Source organism: Lichenostomus cassidix, unplaced genomic scaffold (genome assembly GCF_008360975.1).
Source record: "Lichenostomus cassidix isolate B80296 unplaced genomic scaffold, HeHo_3.0 HiC_scaffold_36, whole genome shotgun sequence".
NCBI lineage: Eukaryota > Metazoa > Chordata > Aves > Passeriformes > Meliphagidae > Lichenostomus > Lichenostomus cassidix.
In genome coordinates, this window is record NW_028147270.1 from 368,551 (window position 1) to 388,285 (window position 19,735).

The 19,735-nt window shown below is 42.7% G+C and overlaps 1 protein-coding gene across 1 annotated transcript in view; it reads right to left on the reverse strand.

The window, feature by feature from the left end:
* Window positions 1–546: 546 nt before the first annotated feature.
* TGM1 (transglutaminase 1) overlaps window positions 547–19,735 on the reverse strand; it is a 43,614-nt gene continuing 24,425 nt past the window's right edge. Inside the window, exons 6-14 of the mRNA XM_085044392.1 lie at window positions 18,005–18,179; window positions 12,272–12,410; window positions 7,482–7,585; window positions 6,333–6,421; window positions 5,676–5,829; window positions 4,348–4,626; window positions 3,360–3,520; window positions 1,907–2,043; window positions 547–811 (exon numbers count right to left, since the gene is read on the reverse strand). Of these exons, the coding sequence (XP_084900518.1) occupies window positions 562–811; window positions 1,907–2,043; window positions 3,360–3,520; window positions 4,348–4,626; window positions 5,676–5,829; window positions 6,333–6,421; window positions 7,482–7,585; window positions 12,272–12,410; window positions 18,005–18,179 (1,488 nt within the window). The 3' untranslated portion in view covers window positions 547–561. The remainder of the gene's footprint in view (window positions 812–1,906; window positions 2,044–3,359; window positions 3,521–4,347; window positions 4,627–5,675; window positions 5,830–6,332; window positions 6,422–7,481; window positions 7,586–12,271; window positions 12,411–18,004; window positions 18,180–19,735) is intronic.

Genomic DNA, 19,735 nt, shown 5'->3' on the forward strand with positions numbered 1-19,735 from the left:
GGGAGGGACGGGGAGAGACCAGTATGGACCAGTATGGACCAGTATGGACCAGTAGGGCTCCCAGTGTGGCTCCCAGTGCTCCCAGTATGGACCAGTATAAACCAGTATGGACCAGTATGGACCAGTGTGGCTCCCAGTATGGACCAGAATGGCTCCCAGTGCTCCCAGTATGGACCAGTGTGGCTCCCAGTATGGACCAGTGTGGCTCCCAGTGCTCCCAGTATGGACCAGTATGGCTCCCAGTGCTCCCAGTGACAATTCCCAGTGCTCCCAGTATGGCCCAGAACGGCTCCCAGTATCCCCAAATCCCCTCCCAGTCCCCTCCCAGTCCCCTCCCAGTATGGACCAGTATGGCCCAGTATGGCCCAGTGACCTCTCCCAGTGCTCCCAGAATGGCTCCCAGTATGGCCCAAATCCCCTCCCAGTGCCCTCCCAGTGCTCCCAGTATGGCCCAAACCCCTTCCCAGTCCCCTCCCAGTGCTCCCACTACAACCCAAATCCTCTCCCAGTCCCCTCCCAGTGCTCCCAGTATGGCCCAAATCTGCTCCCAGTGCTCCCAGTTCACCCCCCGGTGCTCCCCGCCGGCCTGCCCCTCCTCCTCCTCCCCCTGCGGTTCGGCCCTCCCTCGTTCCCAGTGCTCCCAGTCGCGTTCCCAGTGCTCCCAGTCGGGTCTGGCGCCGCCTCGAACTGGAGGCTGCCGTGCAGGGGGGGCAGGGCGGCGCTCTCCAGGGCGGCCACCAGGCGGCGCTGTCCTGCCCTCAGCGGCGTCACTGATTGGCTGATGCGGAGGGTCTGGCCCGCTGCCACCGACCTGGAACCAGTATAGACCAGTATAAACCAGTAGGGCCCAGTGACCGTGAAGGTATCCCATTGGAGTCAATGGGGAAGTTGGGACAGCAGGTCTACCCCATTATAGTCAATGGGGAAGTTGGGACAGCAGGTCTACCCCATTATAGTCAATGGGGAAATTGGGACAGCAGGTCTACCCCAATATAGTCAATGGGGAAATTGGGACATCTGGTCTGCCCCATTGTAGTCAATGGGGAAATTGGGACAGCAGGTCTACCCCATTATAGTCAATGGGGAAATTGGGACAGCAGGTCTACCCCATTATGGTCAATGGAGAAATTGGGAAAGCAGGTCTACCCCATTGCAGTCAATGGGGAATTTGGGCCAGATCTACCTCATTATGGTCAATGGGGAATTTGGGACAGCAGGTCTACCACATTGCAGTCAATGGGGAATTTGGGCCAGGTCTACCTCATTATGGTCAATGGGGAAATTGGGACAGCAGGTCTGCCCCATTATAGTCAATAGGGAAATTGGGACAGCAGGTCTACCCTATTATAGTCAATGGGGAAATTGGGACAGCAGGTCTACCCCATTATAGTCAATGGGGAAATTGGGACATCAGGTCTACCCAATTTTAGTCAATGGGGAAATTGGGACAGCAGGTCTACCCCAATATAGTCAATGGGGAAATTGGGACAGCAGGTCTACCCCATTATGGTCAAGGGGGAATTTTGGATAACAGGTCTACCCCATTATAGTCAATGGAGAATTTGGGACAGCAGGTCTACCCCATTATAGTCAATGGGGAATTTCGGACAGCAGGTCTACCCCATTATAGTCAATAAGGAATTAGGGACAGCAGGTCTACCCCACTGCCGATTGTGCTGAGCTGGAGCATCTGCCCCGCCCCCACCGAGCTGGAACCAGTATAAACCAGTATAAAGCAGTATGGACCGCTATGGTGGTCCTCCTCTTCCCTCCCAGTATGAGCTTAATGGGTCCCAGTCAATCCCAGTCATTCCTGGTTCATCCCAGTCCCACTCAATCCACTCCCAGTTCCCTCCCAGTCCATCCCAGTCCCTCCCAGTTCCCTCCCAGTCCCTCCCAGTCTCACCCCAGTGCCACTGGTTTGGGGCAGGCGATTCCTGCCCCCTCCATCCTGAGCGAGGCCCCGGTGAGAGGCTCGGGCAGAGGGTTCTGGAAAACCACCTGGATCGGCACCTCCTGCCCCACCACGGCTGGGCCCAGGAGCTGCCAGGAAAGCCAAAATTTCTGTTTGCATCCCGGAAAATTCCAGTCCCAAAACCCCTATTTTTCACCTCAAGATAATCCCAGTTTTGATCCCCCAAAAATCCCCATTTTTAATCACAAAAAAATCCCCATTTTTAACCTTCAAACTCTTTGTTTTGAACCCAAATAAAGGTTTTCAGCCCCAAAATTGTGATTTTTTAGCCCTACATGAGTTTTTTTGCTCAAAAATAATGATATTTTAGCAAGATTTGGACCCCAAAATTGGCATTTTTGGCCCCAAAATATTCTGGGCATCAGGTCTACCCATTGAAAGCAATGGCGGTTTAACAGACACCAGGTCTACCCATTAAAGACAATAAAGCATTAAAGACATCAGGTCTACCCATTGTATCAATGGGGATTTTTGGCTATCAGGTCTACCCATTGTGACCAATGGGGATTTTTGGGAGATCAGGTCTACCCATTGTGATCAAGGGGGATTTTTTGGGCCATCAGGTCTACCCAGTGTGAGCAAGGGGGATTTTTTGGGACATCAGGTCTACCCATTGTGAGCAATGGGGATTTTTTGACATCAGGTCTACCCATTGTGATCAATGGGGATTTTTGGGACATCAGGTCTACCCATTGTGATAAATGGGGATTTTTGGGACATCAGATCTACCCAATCAGGAAATCAGGTCTACCCCATTCTAGTCAAAGGGGAAATTGGGAGATCAAGTCTACCCATTGCAGTCAATAGGGATATTGGCACCGCTGGGCTACCCAGTTAAGACAGTGGGACAGCAGGTCTACCTCATTACAGCCAATAGGCAAATTGGGACATCTAGTCTACCCCATTAAAGTAAACGGGGACCTTGGACCATCAGGTCTACCTCATTGCTTTCAATGAGGAATTTGGGACCTCTAGTCTACCCCATTAAAGTCAACAGGGACCTTGGGACAGCAGGTCTACCCCATTGCTTTCAGTGAGGAATTTGGGCCACCAGGTCTACCCCATTGCTTTCAATCAGGAATTTGGGCCACCAGGTCTACCCCATTGCTTTCAATGAGGAATTTGGGCCATCAGGTCTACCCCATTGCTGTCAATGAGAAATTTTGGTCATCAGGTCTACCCCATTGAAGTCAACGAGGAATTTGGGCCATCAGGTCTACCCCATTGTTTTCAATGAGGAATTCGGGCCACCAGGTCTACCCACCCACCTCAGCCCCATCCCAAAACCCCACAATTCCCCCCAAATCCCACAATCCCCCCAAACTCCCATCCTCTCCCAACTTTTTCCCGGGAATCCCGGGAATTTCGGGATCATCCCCCTCACCGTCAGGGTGAGCTCGGGGGTGTGCAGCCGGACCCTGAGCTCCTTGGCCAGAACCTGCCCCGTTTCCTGGACACTTCCCACCACGGTGAGCTTCAGGGCGTCCTGGTCACCCACGTGGGGCTGGTACTCGGCGTACGTCACCGTCATGGTCACCGTGTCCTCTGCGGGGGGATTGGGCTCCCAGTTCAGACCAGTTCAGCCCAGTTCATCCCAGTATAGCCCAGTGCTATCCCAGTATAGCTCAGTGCCAGCCCAGTGCCATCCCAGTACAAATCATTAACCCCAAACCCCTTTTTTCCTCCCTTTTCCACCCATTTTTCACCTTTTCTGCTCATTTTTCACGCCTTCAACTCTCTCCCAGTTCATCCCAGTTCATCCCAGTTTATCTCAGTTCATCCCAGTTCATCCCAGTTCAGCCCAGTTCATCCCAGTCCATCCCAGTCCATCCCAATACTCTCCCAGTCCTTCCCAGTACAAACCAGTAACTCCCAGTTTGTTCCAGTTCATCCCAGTCCCTCCCAGTTTGTTCCCAGCACCCTCCCAGTATAAACCAGTATGAAAATCCCAGTTTACCTCCATTTTTCCCCATTTTCACCCCATAAAACCCCCAAATTTCACCCGATTCACCCCAAATTTTTTCTCCCACTTCCCTCCCAGTTCCCTCCCAGTCCAAACCAGTATCTCCCAGTCCCAAACCAGTACCAAACCAGTATGAAAATCCCATTTTAACTCAAATTTTCCCCCATTTTTTCCCCATAAAACCCCCAAATTTCACCCGATTCACCCCAAATTTTTTCCCCCAGTTCCCTCCCAGTCCAAACTAGTATAAACCAGTATGAAAATCCCACTTTACCTCCAATTTTCCCCCATTTTTTCCCCATAAAAACCCCAAATTTCACCCGATTCACCCCAAATTTTTTCCTCCCAGTTCCCTCCCATTTCCCTCCCAGTCCCTCCCAGTCCCTCCCAGTCCAAAGCAGTGTCCCACCCTGTCCAGGCGGGATGGTCCGGCGGTGCTGCTCGTGCCGAAAAGCCTCTCCGGCCACTCCGGTGTACTTGACCGCGCCCAGCGCCATCCTGAGCCGCACCGTGATTGGCTGGATCCCCGCGTTCCTTAGCTCCGCCCACAGCCCAAGCTCCGCCCCCGCCACCGCTGGCCCCGCCCCCAGCTTGATGGACAGCTCGCCCGGGGGGGCGTGGCCTCGGCGGGGGGGGCGGGAGCCGTGCGAGGTGGCGGTGGAGACGGCGCGGCGCTCTTCCTCCGAGCCTATTGATTATTGATTGGTTATTGATTATTGATTGGGTATTGGATATTGGTTATTGATTGGGTATTGATTGGTTATTGGTTATTGATTGGTTAGTGGTTGGGGTTGGGTGGGGATGGGGTGAGCTGGAAGTGCATTGGTTGCCATTGGTTGCCATTGGTTCCCATTGATCCCTATTGATTCCCATTGATCCCCATTGGTTCCTATTGATTTCCATTGATTCCCATTGATTTGCATTGATTCCCATTGATTCCCATTGATTTCAATTGACTCTCATTGGTTCCCATTGATTCCCATTGGTTCGCATTGATCCCCATTGATTCCCATTGATTCCTATTGATTCCCATTGATTCCTATTGATCCCCATTGATTCCAATTGATCCCCATTCATTCCCATTGGTTCCCATTGATTCCCATTGATCCTCATTGGTTCCCAGTGATTTCCATTGATTCCCATTGATCCCCATTGGTCCCCATTGATCCCCACTGACTCCCACTCATTCCTATTGATCCCCATTGATTCCCATTGATCCTTATTGATTCCCATTGATCCCCATTGATTCCAATTGGTTCCCATTCATCCCCATTGATCCCAATTGATTTCCATTAATCCCCATTGATCCCCATTGATTCCCATTGATCCCCATTGGTTCCCATTGATCCCCATTGGTTCCCATTGATCCCCATTAGTTCCCATCAATCCCCATTGATTTCCATTGATCCCCATTCATCCCCACTGAGTCCCATTGATCCCTATAGATGCCCATTGATCCCCATTGGTTCCCATTGATTCCAATTGATTCCAATTGGTTCCCATTCATTCCCATTGATCCCCATTGATTGCCAATGACTTCCATTGATCCCCATCGATCCCCATTGATCCTCATTCATTCCCGTTGATTCCAATTGGTTCCCATTGATTTTCAATGATCCCCACTGATTCCCATTGATTTCCATTGATCTCCATTCATACCCATTGATCCCCATTGACTCCTATTGATCTCCATTGATTCCCATTGCTCCCAGTCCATCCCAGTCCATCCCAGTTTACCCTCAGGGTGCTTGTACTGGTCAGTGATGTCCACCCTGGCCATGGTCCCCACGCCCAGCGTGCTGATGCGGCGGCCGATGGCTCCTTCCTCCACGTGCACCACGGCGAAGCCTCCGTGGCTCTGCCGCTGCCAGTACACCTTGTCGCTGTTCACCTGGCCACGCCCACCTCATTAGCATAGGCGGGCCACGCCCACCTCATTAGCATGGGCGGGCCACGCCCCTCGTTAGCATAGACACGCCCGCCGCCCCGCATTGGCATCGACCGAGCAGAATTTTCCCCATTTTCCCAGATTTTTCTCAATTTTTCCCGATTTTTCCTGATTTTTCCCGATTTTTCCCCGTTTTTCCCCATTTTTGACCATTTCAAAGCCCCAAATTGCCCCAAATTCCACCCCAGCAAGTCCCAGTCCCCTCCCAGTCCCTGCCAGTATAAACCAGTATAAACCAGTATAAACCAGTATAAACCAGTATGGAATTTTTCCCGATTTTCCCCAATTTTTTCCCGACTTTTTCTAAATTTTAACGATTTTTTCCAATTTTTTCACCATTTTTTCACGATTTTCCCCAATTTCCAACACCTAAAACTGCCCCAAACCCCCTCCCAGTACAAACCAGTACAAACCAGTACAAACCAGTACAAACCAGTGGGACCCACCTCAGCAAAGACGAAGGGCGTGTCGTACTTGAGGAAGACTTCGCCGTTCTTCACAGCCTTGACTGAGCACGGCCCGCAGCAGAACAGCCCTGCGGACCAGTATGGACCAGTATGGACCAGTATGGACCAGTATGAACCAGTATGGACCAGTATAAACCAGTATGGACCAGTATGGACCAGTATGGACCAGTATGGACCGGTATGGACCGGTATGGACCAGTATGGACCGGTATGAACCAGTATGGACCAGTATGGACCAGTATAAACCAGTTTGGACCAGCATGAACCAATATGGACCAGTTTGGACCGGTTTGGACTGGTTTGGACTGGTTTGGACCAGTATAAACCAGTATAAACCAGTATAAAGTAATATAAACCAGTATAAACCAGTATAAAGTGGTATGGCTGGGGAGGGTCAGGGACCAGTATAAACCAGTATAAACCAGTATGGACCAGTTTGGACCAGTTTGGACCGGTATGGACCAGTTTGGACTGGTTTGGACCAGTATAGACCAGTATAAACCAGTATAAAGTAATATAAACCAGTATAAACCAGTATAAACCAGTATAAAGTGGTATGGGTGGGGAGGGTCAGGGATTAGTATAAACCAGTATAAACCAGTATGGACCACTATGGACTGGTTTGGACTGGTTTGGACCAGTATAAACCAGTATAAACCAGTATAAACCAGTATAAACCAGTATAAACCAGTATAGAGCATTAGAATTGCTATAAACTAGTATAAACCAGTAAGAACTAGTATAAACCAGTATAAACCAGTATGAGAAATTAAAATTGATATAAACCAGTATAAACCAGTATAAACCACCCCAAACCAGTCCCTCCCAGTCCAAACCACCCCAAACCAGTCCCAACGAGTCCAAACCAGTATAAACCAGTATAAGAAATTAAAATTTATATAAACCAGTATAAACCAGTATAAGCAACCCCAAACCAGTATAAACCAGTCCAAACCACCCCAAACCAGTCCAAACCACCCCAAACCAGTCCAAACCAGTCTAAACCAGTCCAAACCAATATAAACCAGTATAAACCAGTCCAAACCACCCCAAACCAGTCCCTCCCAGTCCCTCCCAGTCCCTCCCAGTCCCTCCCAGTGTAACCAGTATAACCAGTATAACCAGTACCGCTGCTGGTCTCCTGGGGTGTTGCATCCACCACCTGCCAGCCGTCGTAGCCGTCGGGGAGGTCAGGGCGCTTCATCCAGCAGTCGTTCCACACGTGGAAATTCCTGGGACCAGCACAAACCAGTATAAACCAGTACAAACCAGTACAAACCAGTATAAACCAGTATGGAAATCGCAATTTTTCCTCATTTTTTCCCCATTTTTCCCCATTTTTTCCTCATTTTTTGGCCATTTTTTCCCCAATTTTCACCATTTTTTCCCCAATTTTCCCATTTTTTTCCCCATTTTTTCACCTCCCAGTATAGACCAGTATAAACCAGTATGGACCAGTACAAACCAGTATAAACCAGTATGGACCAGTAAAACCAGTAAGAAAATTGCGATTTTTCCCCATTTTTTCCCCAAATTTTCCGCATTTTTCCCCAATTTTCCCCATTTTTTCACAATTTTTTCTCAAATTTTCACCTTTTTTCACCTCCCAGTATAAACCAGTACAAACCAGTATAAACCAGTAAGAAAATCCCAATTTTCTCCCATATTTTCCCCGGTTTTTTCCCATTTTTAGTCATATTTTCCTCATTTTTCCACCGATTTTCCCCATTTTTTCACCCTTTCTCCCCAAATTTTCCCCATTTTTCCCCTCCCAGTACAAACCAGTATCTCCCAGTCCCAAACCAGTACAAACCAGTACAAACCAGTAACCCCAATTCCCATTTCCCCCATTTTTAACTCTTTCCTCCCCATTTTTCCCCATATTTTTCCCGTTTTTTCACCATTTTTAGTCATATTTTCCCCATTTTTTCCCCTAATTTCCCCATTTTTCCCCATTTTTTCACCCTTTCTCCTCTCCCAGTCCCTCCCAGTATAAACCAGTATAAACCAGTCCCAAACCAGTCCAAACCAGTAACCCCAAACCCCATTTTTCCCCATTTTTAACCCTTTCCTCCCCATTTTCCCCCTATTTTCCCCATTTTTCTCCCATTTTTTCCCCATTTTTTCACCCTTTCTCCCCAAATTTTCACCATTTTTCCCCTTCCAGTACAAACCAGTATCTCCCAGTCCCAAACCAGTGCAAACCAGTATAAACTAGTAAGAAAATCCCATTTTCCCCCCATTTTTCCCCCAATTTTCCCCATTTTTTCCCAGTTTTAGTCATTTTTTCCCCATTTTTGCCCCTATTTTCCTCATTTTTTCACCATTTCTCCCCATTTTCTCCCCTCCCAGTCCCTCCCAGTACAAACCAGTATCTCCCAGTCCCAAACCAGTATAAACCAGTAAGAATCCAGTAAGAAAATCCCACTTTTCCCCCATTTTTTCTCATTTTCCCCATATTTTCCCCATTTTTTCCCCATTTTTCGTAATTTTCCACATTTTTCACCATTTTTCCTCAAATTTTCACCATTTTTTCACCTCCCAGTCCCTCCCAGTGTAAACCAGTATAAACCAGTAACTCCCAGTCCCAAACCAGTATAAACCAGTAAGAAAACCCCAATTTTCCCCCATATTTTCCCCATTTTTAGTCACATTTTCCCCATTTTTTCACCATTTCTCTCCATTTTTCTCCTCCCAGTCTCTCCAGCATAAACCAGTATCTCCCACTCCCAAACCAGTACAAACCAGTACAAACCAGTAACCCCAAACCCCATTTTCCACCATTTTTAACCCTTTCCTCCCCATTTTCCCCCTATTTTCCCAATTTTTCCCCAAATTTTCCCCATTTTTTCACATTTTCTCACCTCCCAGTCCCTCCCAGTATAAACCAGTAACTCCCAGTCCCAAACCAGTACAAACCAGTAACCCCAATTCAAATTTCCCCCATTTTTAACCCTTTCCTCCCCATTTTCCCCCATTTTCCCCCCATTTTTTCATCGATTTTCCCCATTTTTCCCCATTTTTCCCCAAATTTTCTCCATTTCTCCCCATTTTTCTCCTCCCAGTCCCTCCCACTATAACCCAGTCTCTCCCAGTATAAACCAGTAACCCCAAACCCCATTTTTCCCCAATTTTTCCCCAATTTTCCCCATTTTTCCCCCATTTTTAGTCATATTTTCCTCATTTTTCCTCCTATTTTCCCCATTTTTCACCATTTCTCCCCATTTTCTCTCCTCCCAGTTCCCTCCCAGTACAAACCAGTCCCTCCCAGTCCCAAACCAGTATAAACCAGTAACCCCAAACCCCATTTTTAACCCTTTCTTCCCCATATTTCCCCCATTTTTCCCCACATTTTCCTCATTTTTTCACCATTTCTCCCCATATTTTCACCTCCCAGTCCCTCCCAGTACAAACCAGTAACCCCAAACCCCAATTTTCCCCATTTTTTCCCCATTTGTAGTCATATTTTCCCCATTTTTCCCATTTTCCTCATTTTTCCACCGATTTTCCCCATTTTTTCCCCTCCCAGTGTAAACCAGTATCTCCCAGTCCCAAACCAGTACAAACCAGTATGAAACCAGTAAGAAAATCCCAATTTTCTCCCATTTTTCCCCATTTTTAGTCATATTTTCCCCATTTTTGCTCCTATTTTCCTCATTTTTTCACCATTTCTCCCCATTTTTTCACCTCCCAGTATCTCCCAGTACAAACCAGTAACCCCAATTCCCATTTCCCCCATTTTTAACCCTTTCCTCCCCATGTTCCCCTATTTTTTCCCCATTTTTAGTCACTTTTTTCCCCAATTTTCACCATTTTTTCACCTCCCAGCCCCTCCCAGTCCCTCCCAGTATAAACCAGTAACTCCCAGTCCCAAACCAGTATAAACCAGTAAGAAAATCCCAATTTTCTCCCATATTTTCTTGCATTTTTTCCCCATTTTTACTCATATTTTCCCCATTTTTCCACCAATTTTCCCCATTTTTTCACCCTTTCTCCCCTCCCAGTATAAACCAGTAACTCCCAGTCCCAAACCAGTCCCAAACCAGTCCCAAACCAGTACAAACCAGTATAAACCAGTAACCCCAACCCCCATTTCCCCCATTTTTAACCCTTTCCTCCCCATTTCTCCCCATATTTTCCCCATTTTTAGTCATATTTCCCCAGTTTTTCACCATTGTTAGTCATATTTTCCCCATTTTTTCATCCTTTCTCCCCTCCCAGTTCCCTCCCAGTATAAACCAGTATAAACCAGTCCCAAACCAGTACAAACCAGTAACCCCAAACCCCATTTTTAACCCTTTCTTCCCCATTTCTCCCCATTTTCCCCATTTTTAGTCATTTTTTCCCCATTTTTTCACCATTTCTGCCCATTTTTTCGCCTCCCAGTCCCTCCCAGTACAAACCAGTAACTCCCAGTCCCAAACCAGTACAAACCAGTACAAACCAGTAAACCCAAACCCCCATTTCCCCCATTTTTAACCCTTTCCTCCCCATTTCCCCCCATTTTTTTCCCATTTTTAGTCATATTTTCCCCATTTTTCCACCGATTTTCCCCATTTTTTCACCATTTCTCCCCAAATTTTCCCCATTTTTCCCCTCCCAGTACAAAGCAGTAACTCCCAGTCCCAAACCAGTACAAACCAGTAAGAAAATCCCATTTTCCCCCATTTTTTCCCCATTTTCAGTCATTTTTTCCCCATTTTTTCACCGATTTTCCCCATTTTTCCTCATTTTTTCCTCATTTTTTCACCATTTTTCCCCAAATTTTCCCCATTTTTCCCCTCCCAGTATAAACCAATAACTCCCACTCCCAAACCAGTATAAACCAGTAAGAAACCAGTAAGAAAATCCCAATTTTCTCCCATTTTTCCTCATTTTTCCCCATATTTTCCCCATTTTTAGTAATTTTCCCCATTTTTCCCCATTTTTCCTCAAATTTTCACCATTTTTTCACCTCCCAGTCCCTCCCAGTATAAACCAGTAACTCCCACTCCCAAACCAGTACAAACCAGTAACCCCAAACCCCATTTTTAACCCTTTCCTCCCCGTATTTCCCCCATTTTTCCCCATTTTTAGTCATTTTTTCCCCATATTTTTCCCAAATTTTCACCATTTTTTCACCTCCCAGTCCCTCCCAGTCCCAAACCAGTACAAACCAGTAACCCCAAACCCCAATTTCCCCCCATTTTTAACCCTTTCCTCCCCATTTCTCCCCCATATTTTCCCCATTTTTAGTCTTATTTCCCCATTTTTTCACCATTTTTAGTCATTTTTTCCCCAATTTTCACCATTTTTTCCCCTCCCAGTCCCTCCCAGTATAAACCAGTAACTCCCAGTCCCAAACCAGTATAAACCAGTAAGAAACCAGTAAGAAAATCCCAATTTTCTCCCATGTTTTCCCCATTTTTAGTAATATTTTCCCCATTTTTGCCCCTATTTTCACCATTTTTTCACCATTTTTCCCCATTTTTCACTTCCCAGTCCCTCCCAGTATAAACCAGTAACTCCCAGTCCCAAACCAGTACAAACCAGTAACCCCCAACCCCATTTTTAACCCTTTCTTCCCCATATTTTCCCCATTTTCCCCCATATTTTCCTCATTTTTCCACCAATTTTCCCCATTTTTTCACGCTTTCTCCCCATTTTTCCCCCTTTTTTCCTCTCCCAGTCCCTCCCAGTAGAAACCAGTATAAACCAGTCCCAAACCAGTACAAACCAGTAACCCCAAACCCCAATTTCCTCCATTTTTAACCCTTTCCTCCCCATTTCTCCCCATTTCCCCCCCATTTTTCTCCCATTTTTTCCCCATTTTTCCACCATTTCTACCCAAATTTTCCCCATTTTTCCCCTCCCAGTCCCTCCCAGTCCCTCCCAGTCGCTCCCAGTCGCTCCCAGTCGCTCCCAGTCGCTCCCAGTACCAGACAGAGTCGGTGTTGAGCCTCTCCAGGGGTTTCATGGCCTCGTCCAGGTAGATGTCAGTGGTCAGTGAGGTGTCTGTGTCGTGGGCAGAGTTGTAGTTGGTCACTGTGCGGGTGGGCAGCCCCAGGCAGCGCAGCACTGAGCGGGGAAAACCGGGAAAAACCAGTTGGGACCAGTTTGGAACCAGTTTGGGGATTTTTCCCGATTTTTTTCTGATTTTTTCCCAATTTTTTACGATTTTTTTCTGATTTTTTACGATTTTTAAATGATTTTTTAATGATTTTTAAATGATTTTAAAATGATTTTTTCCCAAATTTTTAATGATTTTTTGATGATTTTTTACGACTTTTTAATGATTTTTAAATTATTTTTAACGATTTTAAATGATTTTTTACGATTTTTAAAAAGATTTTTTTTATGTTTTTCCTGATTTTTTTCTGATTTTTTCTGATTTTTCTGATTTTTTAATGATTTTTTACGATTTTTAAATGATTTTTGCACAATTTTTTCCCAATTTATCCCCAATTTTTTTACATTTTTTCCCCAATTTTTTAACGATTTCCCCCAATTTTTTCCCAATTTTTCCTGGTTTTTTCTGATTTCATCTGATTATTTTCCTGATTTTTTTCTGATTTTTTCTCCGATTTTTAAATTATTTTTAAGGATTTTTAAACCTTTTTTTACTATTTTCCTCCAATTATTTTAAAATTTTTCCCCCAATTATTTCCCAAATTTTTTTACAATTTTTTACAATTTTTTAAACGATTTTTCCAATTTTTTAAACATTTTTCCTGATTTTTTCCCCAATTTTATCTGATTTTTTCCATTTTTTAAACCATTTTTTACTATTTTTTCCCAGATTATTTCCAGATTTTTTTCAACTTTTTACGATTTTTTCTCATTTTTTCTGATTTTTAAACAATTTTTCCTGATTTTTTAATCATTTTTTAACGAGTTTTGACCATTTCAAAGACCCAAAACTCCCCCAAATTTCGTCCCAATCCTCTCCCAGTCCCTTCCAGCATAAACCAGTAAAAACCAGTAAAAACCAGTTTGGACCAGTTTGGGGATTTTTCCCGATTTTTTCCCGATTTTTCCCCGATTTTTTTCTGAGTTTTTACGATTTTTAAACGATTTTTAACGATTTTTAAACGATTTTTTAATGATTTTTTTCTGATTTTTTCCTGATTTTTTTCTGGTTTTTTCCCGACTTTTTACGATTTTTAAATGATTTTTAAATGATTTTTAATGATTTTTTTACCATTTTAAAATGATTTTTTATGATTTTTTCCTGATTTTTTAATGATTTTTTCTGATTTTTTCTGATTTTTTCCTAATTTTTAAATGATTTTTTCCTAATTTTTTAAAGATTTTTCCCCATTTTTTTGCAATTTTTTCCCCAATTTTTTCCAATTTTTAAACGATTTTTTACCATTTTTCTCGATTTTTAAATGATTTTTAAATTATTTTTTCCCAATTTAGAAACAATTTTTAATAATTCTTTACAATTTTTTACCATTTTTTTCAAGATTTTTCCCCAATTTTTAAACTTTTTTTTTACGATTTTACCTGATTTTTCCAAATTTTTTTTTGCAATTTTTTCCCATTTTTTCCCCTCAATTTTTAAAAGATTTTTCCCCTTTTATTTCCTTTCTTAAACGATTTTTTAACGATTTTTAAACGATTTTTTAACTATTTTTTCCCAATTTTTCCCCAATTTTTTTACATTTTTTTCCCATTTTTTTCCAATTTTTTTTACGATTTTTCCCAATTTTTTTCTGATTTTATCCGATTTTTTTCCAATTTTTTCCTGATTTTTTCCTGAACTTTTCCTGATTTTTTCCGGATTTTTTTTCCTGATTTTTAAATTCTTTTAAATGACTTTTTACAATTTTTAAATGATTTTTCCTGATTTTTTTACGATTTTTCCCCAATTTTTTTTCAATTTTTTCCCTGATTTTTTACATTTTTTTAACGATTTTTCTCAATTTTTTTTTGCAATTTTTTCCCCATTTTTCCCCTCGATTTTTAAAAGATTTTCCCCTTTTATTTCCTTTTTTTAACGATTTTAAAACGATTTTTTCCCAATTTTTCCCCAATTTTTTTACATTTTTTTTCCCATTTTTTTTCAATTTTTTTTACAATTTTTCCCAATTTTTTCTGATTTTATCTGATTTTTTCCCAATTTTTTCCGGAATTTTTCCTGATTTTTTCCTGGTTTTTTTTCCCTAAATTTGAAATAATTTTAAATGACTTTTTACAATTTTTAAATGATTTTTCCTGATTTTTTTACGATTTTCCCCTAAATTTTAAATTTTTTTTTACAATTTTTAAACCATTTTTTCCCCATAAAAACCCCAAATTTCATCCAATTTTCCCCAAAATTTTCCCCCAGTTCCCTCCCAGCCCCTCCCAGTTCCCTCCCAGTCCAAACCAGTACAAACCAGTACAAACCAGTATAAAAATTCCCACTTTAACTCCAATTTTTTCCCATTTTTCCCCATTTTTTCCCCATAAAAACCCCAAATTTCATCCGATTTTCCCCAAATTTTTTCCCCAGTTCCCTCCCAGTTCCCTCCCAGTCCAAACCAGTCTAAACCAGTCCAAACCAGTATAAAAAACAGCCTTAAATACCAATTTTTCCCCATTTTTTCCCCATTTTTTCCCATTTTTTCCCCATAAAAACCCCAAATTTTGTCCAATTCACCCCAAATTTTTTTTCCCTGTTCCCTCCCACTCTCCCCCACCCCCTCCCAGTCCAAACCAGTATAAACCAGTATAAACCAGTATGAAAATCCCACTTTAACACCAATTTTTCCCCATTTTTTAGCCTTTTTTCCCCTTTAAAACCCCAACATTTCCCCAAATTCCATCCAATTTCCCCAAATTTTTTCCCCACTTCCCTCCCAGTTCCCTCCCAGTTCCCTCCCAGTCCAAACCAGTACAAACCAGTACAAACCAGTACAAACCGGTATAAAAAACAGCCTTAAATACCAAATTTTCCCCATTTTTTCCCCACAAAAACCCCAAATTTCACCCGATTTTCCCCAAATTTTTTTCCCTGTTCCCTCCCGCTCTCCCCCATCCCCTCCCAGTCCAAACCAGTATAAACCAGTATAAACCAGTTAGAACCAGTTAGGACCAGCCAGGGATTTCTCGCAATTTTTTCCCGATTTTTTTCTGATTTTTTACGATTTTTAAATGATTTTTTAATGATTTTTTCCCAATTTTTTAAACATTTTTCCCCATTTTTTTGCAATTTTTTCCCCATTTTTCCCCAATTTTTAAAAGATTTTTTCCCTTTTATTTCCTTTTTTTGACGATTTTTTAACGATTTTTCCCAATTTTTCCCCAATTTTTTTACTTTTTTTCCCATTTTTTTTACAATTTTTTTTACAATTTTTCCCAATTTTTTTCCGATTTTTCCTGAATTTTTCCTGATTTTTTCCTGATTTTTTTCCCTGATTTTTAAATTCTTTTGAATGACTTTTTACAATTTTTAAATTATTTTTCCTGATTTTTTTACGATTTTTCCCCAATTTTTTTACAATTTTTTTACAATTTTTAAACCATTTTTTCCCATTTTTCCCCGTTTTTCCCCATAAAAACCCCAAATTACACCCAATTTTCCCCAAATTTTTTCTCCCACTTCCCTCCTAGTTCCCTCCCACTTCCCTCCCAGTCCAAACCAGTCCAAACCAGTCCAAACCAGTACAAACTGGTATAAACCAGTACAAACCAGTATAAAAATTCCCACTTTAACTCCAATTTTTTCCCATTTTTCCCCATTTTTTCCCCATAAAAACCCCAAATTTCATCCGATTTTCCCCAAATTTTTTCCCCAGTTCCCTCCCAGCCCCTCCCAGTTCCCTCCCAGTCCAAACCAGTACAAACCAGTACAAACCAGTATAAAAATTCCCACTTTAACACCAATTTTTTCCTCATTTTTCCCCATTTTTCCCCATAAAAACCCCAAATTTCACCCAATTTTCCCCAAATTTTTTCCCCAGTTCCCTCCCGCTCTCCCCCATCCCCTCCCAGTCCAAACCAGTACAAACCAGTCCAAACCATTTTTCCCGATTTTTCCCCAATTTTTCCCATTTTTTTCCCATTTTCCCCATTTTTTCCCCATAAAAACCCCAAATTTCATCCGATTTTCCCCAAATTTTTTCCCCAGTTCCCTCCCAGCCCCTCCCAGTTCCCTCCCAGTTCCCTCCCAGCCCCTCCCAGTTCCCTCCCAGTTCCCTCCCAGTCCAAACCAGTCCAAACCAGTATAAACCAGTATGAAAATCCCACTTTAACACCAATTTTTCCCCATTTTTTAGCCTTTTTTCCCCTTTAAAACCCCAAAACTTCCCCAAATTTCATCCAATTTTCCCCAAATTTTTTCCCCACTTCCCTCCCAGTTCCCTCCCAGTTCCCTCCCAGTCCAAACCAGTACAAACCAGTACAAACCAGTACAAACCGGTATAAAAAACAGCCTTAAATACCAATTTTTCCCCATTTTTTCCCCATAAAAACCCCAAATTTTGTCCAATTCACCCCAAATTTTTTTCCCCTGTTCCCCCCAACCCTCCCCCACCCCCTCCCAGTCCAAACCAGTATAACCCAGTATAAACCAGTATAACCCAGTATAAACCAGTATAAACCAGTATAAAAATTACCCTTTAAGAGTGATTTTCCTACATTTTTTCCCCAATTTTTTCCCATTTTTTCCCCATAAAAACCCCAAATTTCACCCAATTTTCCCCAAATTTTTTTCCCCACTTCCCTCCCACTCTCCCCATCCCCTCCCAGTCCCTCCCAGTCCAAACCAGTCCAAACCAGTATAAACCAGTACAAACCAGTATGAAAAACCACCATCAAAATCCCACTTTAAAAGCAAAATTTTCCCTTTTTTCCCCCATTTTTTCCCCATAAAAACCCCAAATTTTGTCTAATTCACCCCAAATTTTTTTCCCCTGTTCCCCCCAACCCTCCCCCATCCCCTCCCAGTCCAAACCAGTCCAAACCAGTCCAAACCAGTCCAAACCAGTATAAACCAGTATCAAAAATTCCCACTTTAACTCCAATTTTTCCCCATTTTTTAGCCTTTTTTCCCCTTTAAAACCCCAAAACTTCCCCAAATTTCATCCAATTTTCCCCAAATTTTTTCCCTGTTCCCTCCCACTCTCCCCCATCCCCTCCCAGTCCAAACCAGTATAAACCAGTATAAACCAGTACAAACCAGTATAAACCAGTATAAAAAACCAGCCTTAAATACCAAATTTTCCCCATTTTTTCCCCACAAAAACCCCAAATTTCACCCAATTTTCCCCAAATTTTTTTCCTCACTTTCCCCCAACCCTCCCCCATTCCCTCCCAGTAACACCAGTCCAAACCGGTATAAACCAGTATAAACCAGTATCAAAAATTCCGACTTTAACACCAATTTTTTCCTGATTTTTCCCATTTTTCCCCATAAAAACCCCAAATTTTGTCCAATTCACCCCAAATTTTTTTTCCCTGTTCCCCCCAACCCTCCCCCATCCCCTCCCAGTCCAAACCAGTATAAACCAGTATAAACCAGTATCAAAAATTCCCACTTTAACACCAATTTTTTCCTGATTTTTCCCCATTTTTCCCCATAAAAACCCCAAATTTCACCCAATTTTCCCCAAATTTTTTTTCCCTGTTCTCCCCAACCCTCCCCCACCCCCTCCCAGTCCAAACCAGTCCAAACCAGTACAAACCAGTGGTCACCACGCCGGCAAACACCCAGCACTGCCCGTAGCGCACAGGAGCTCCGGAGGTGAGGAAACTCCGCAGGATTCCCACGGATCCTGCCCAGGCCGAGGGGTTTGTGCCCTGCGAATAATCGCCCGTCCAGTTCCCCACCAGGACCCCGTTGTCGTCCAGGGAATTCACCTGAAAAATCGGGAATTTGGGAAAAAAATTTGGGAAAAATTGGATTTACGGAAGTGGCAAAAATCGCGAAGAAAATCGGCGAAAAGTTGCGAAAATTCCACTCAAAATGAGTCAAATTTGACCCAAAATGGTTGGAATTCATGTCAGAAGTGACTCAAATCATTCCCCAAATCTTGGGAAAAGATGGGAATTTTGGGAAAAAATTCGGGAAAAATCGGAATTTTGGGAGTGGAAAAAATTCCGGAAAAATTCGGTGCAGAAATGAGGAAATTGTGGCTGAAAACGGCAGAAATTTGACCAAAAGCTGCTCAATTCCTTCCCAAATTCTGCCCCAAATTGCCTGTCCAGTTCCCTGTCCAGGGAAATCACCCAAAAAATTGGAATTTTGGGAAAAAAATTTGGGAAAAATCGGAATTTTGGAAGTGGAAAAAAATCACGAAAAAAATCGGTGAAAAATCGCAGAAATTACGCCTAAAATGAGTCAAATTTGACCCAAAATCGCAGGAATTCGTTCCAAAAAATGGCTGAGATTCTTCCCAGAAGTTGGGAAAAAATGGGAATTTGGGGAAAAAATTCCAGAGAAATTGGAATTTTGGGAATTGAAAAAATTGTGAAAAAATTGGTAAAAAATTGAAGAAATTACACCCAAAATGAGTCAAATTTTGGTCAAAACTCGAGAAATTCTCATCCAAAAGTGACTCAAATTCTTCCCTAGATGTGGAATTTTGGGAAAAAAATGGGAATTTTGGGAAAAAATTTGGGAAAAATTGGAATTTTGGGAGTGGAAAAAATCGCGGAAAAATCGGCGAAAAATTGCAAAAATTAGACCCAAAATGTGTCAAATTTTGCCCAAAATTGCTGGAATTCATTCCAAAAAATGGCTCAGATTCTTCCCTAAATCTTGGGAAAAAATGGGAATTGTGGGAAAAAATTTGGGAGAAATCGGAATTTTGGAAGTGGAAAAAATCGCGAAGAAAATTGGCGAAAAATTGCAGAAATTCCACCCAAAATGAGTCAAATTTTGCCCCAAAACTCCAGAAATTCCCACCAAAAGTCACTCAGATTCTTCCCTGAATGTGGAATTTTGAGGAGAAAAATGCTGAGAAAATCGGAATTTTGGGAATTTTGGGAATTGCGAAAATCCCAAAAAAATCGGTGAGAAATTGAGGAAATTTGAGCTCAAAATGTCGGAAATTTGACCCAAAACTGCTCAATTCCTTCCCAAATTCTGCCCCAAATCGCCTGTCCAGTTCCCCACCAGGACCCCGTTGGCGTCCAGGGAATTCACCTGAAAAATCGGGAATTTGGGAAAAAATTCCCAAAAAGATCGGAATTAGGAAAATCGAAAAAATCGTGAAGAAATCGGCGAAAAATTGCGAAAATTAGACCCAAAATGAATCAAATTTGATCCAAAAAGTGAGAAATGCCTATCTAAAGTTGCTCAGATTTTTCCTCAAATGTGGAATTTTGGGAAAAAATGGGAATTTGGGGAAAAAAAGTTGGGAAAAATCGGAATTTTGGAAGTGGCAAAAATCGTGGAAAAAATCGGCGAAAAA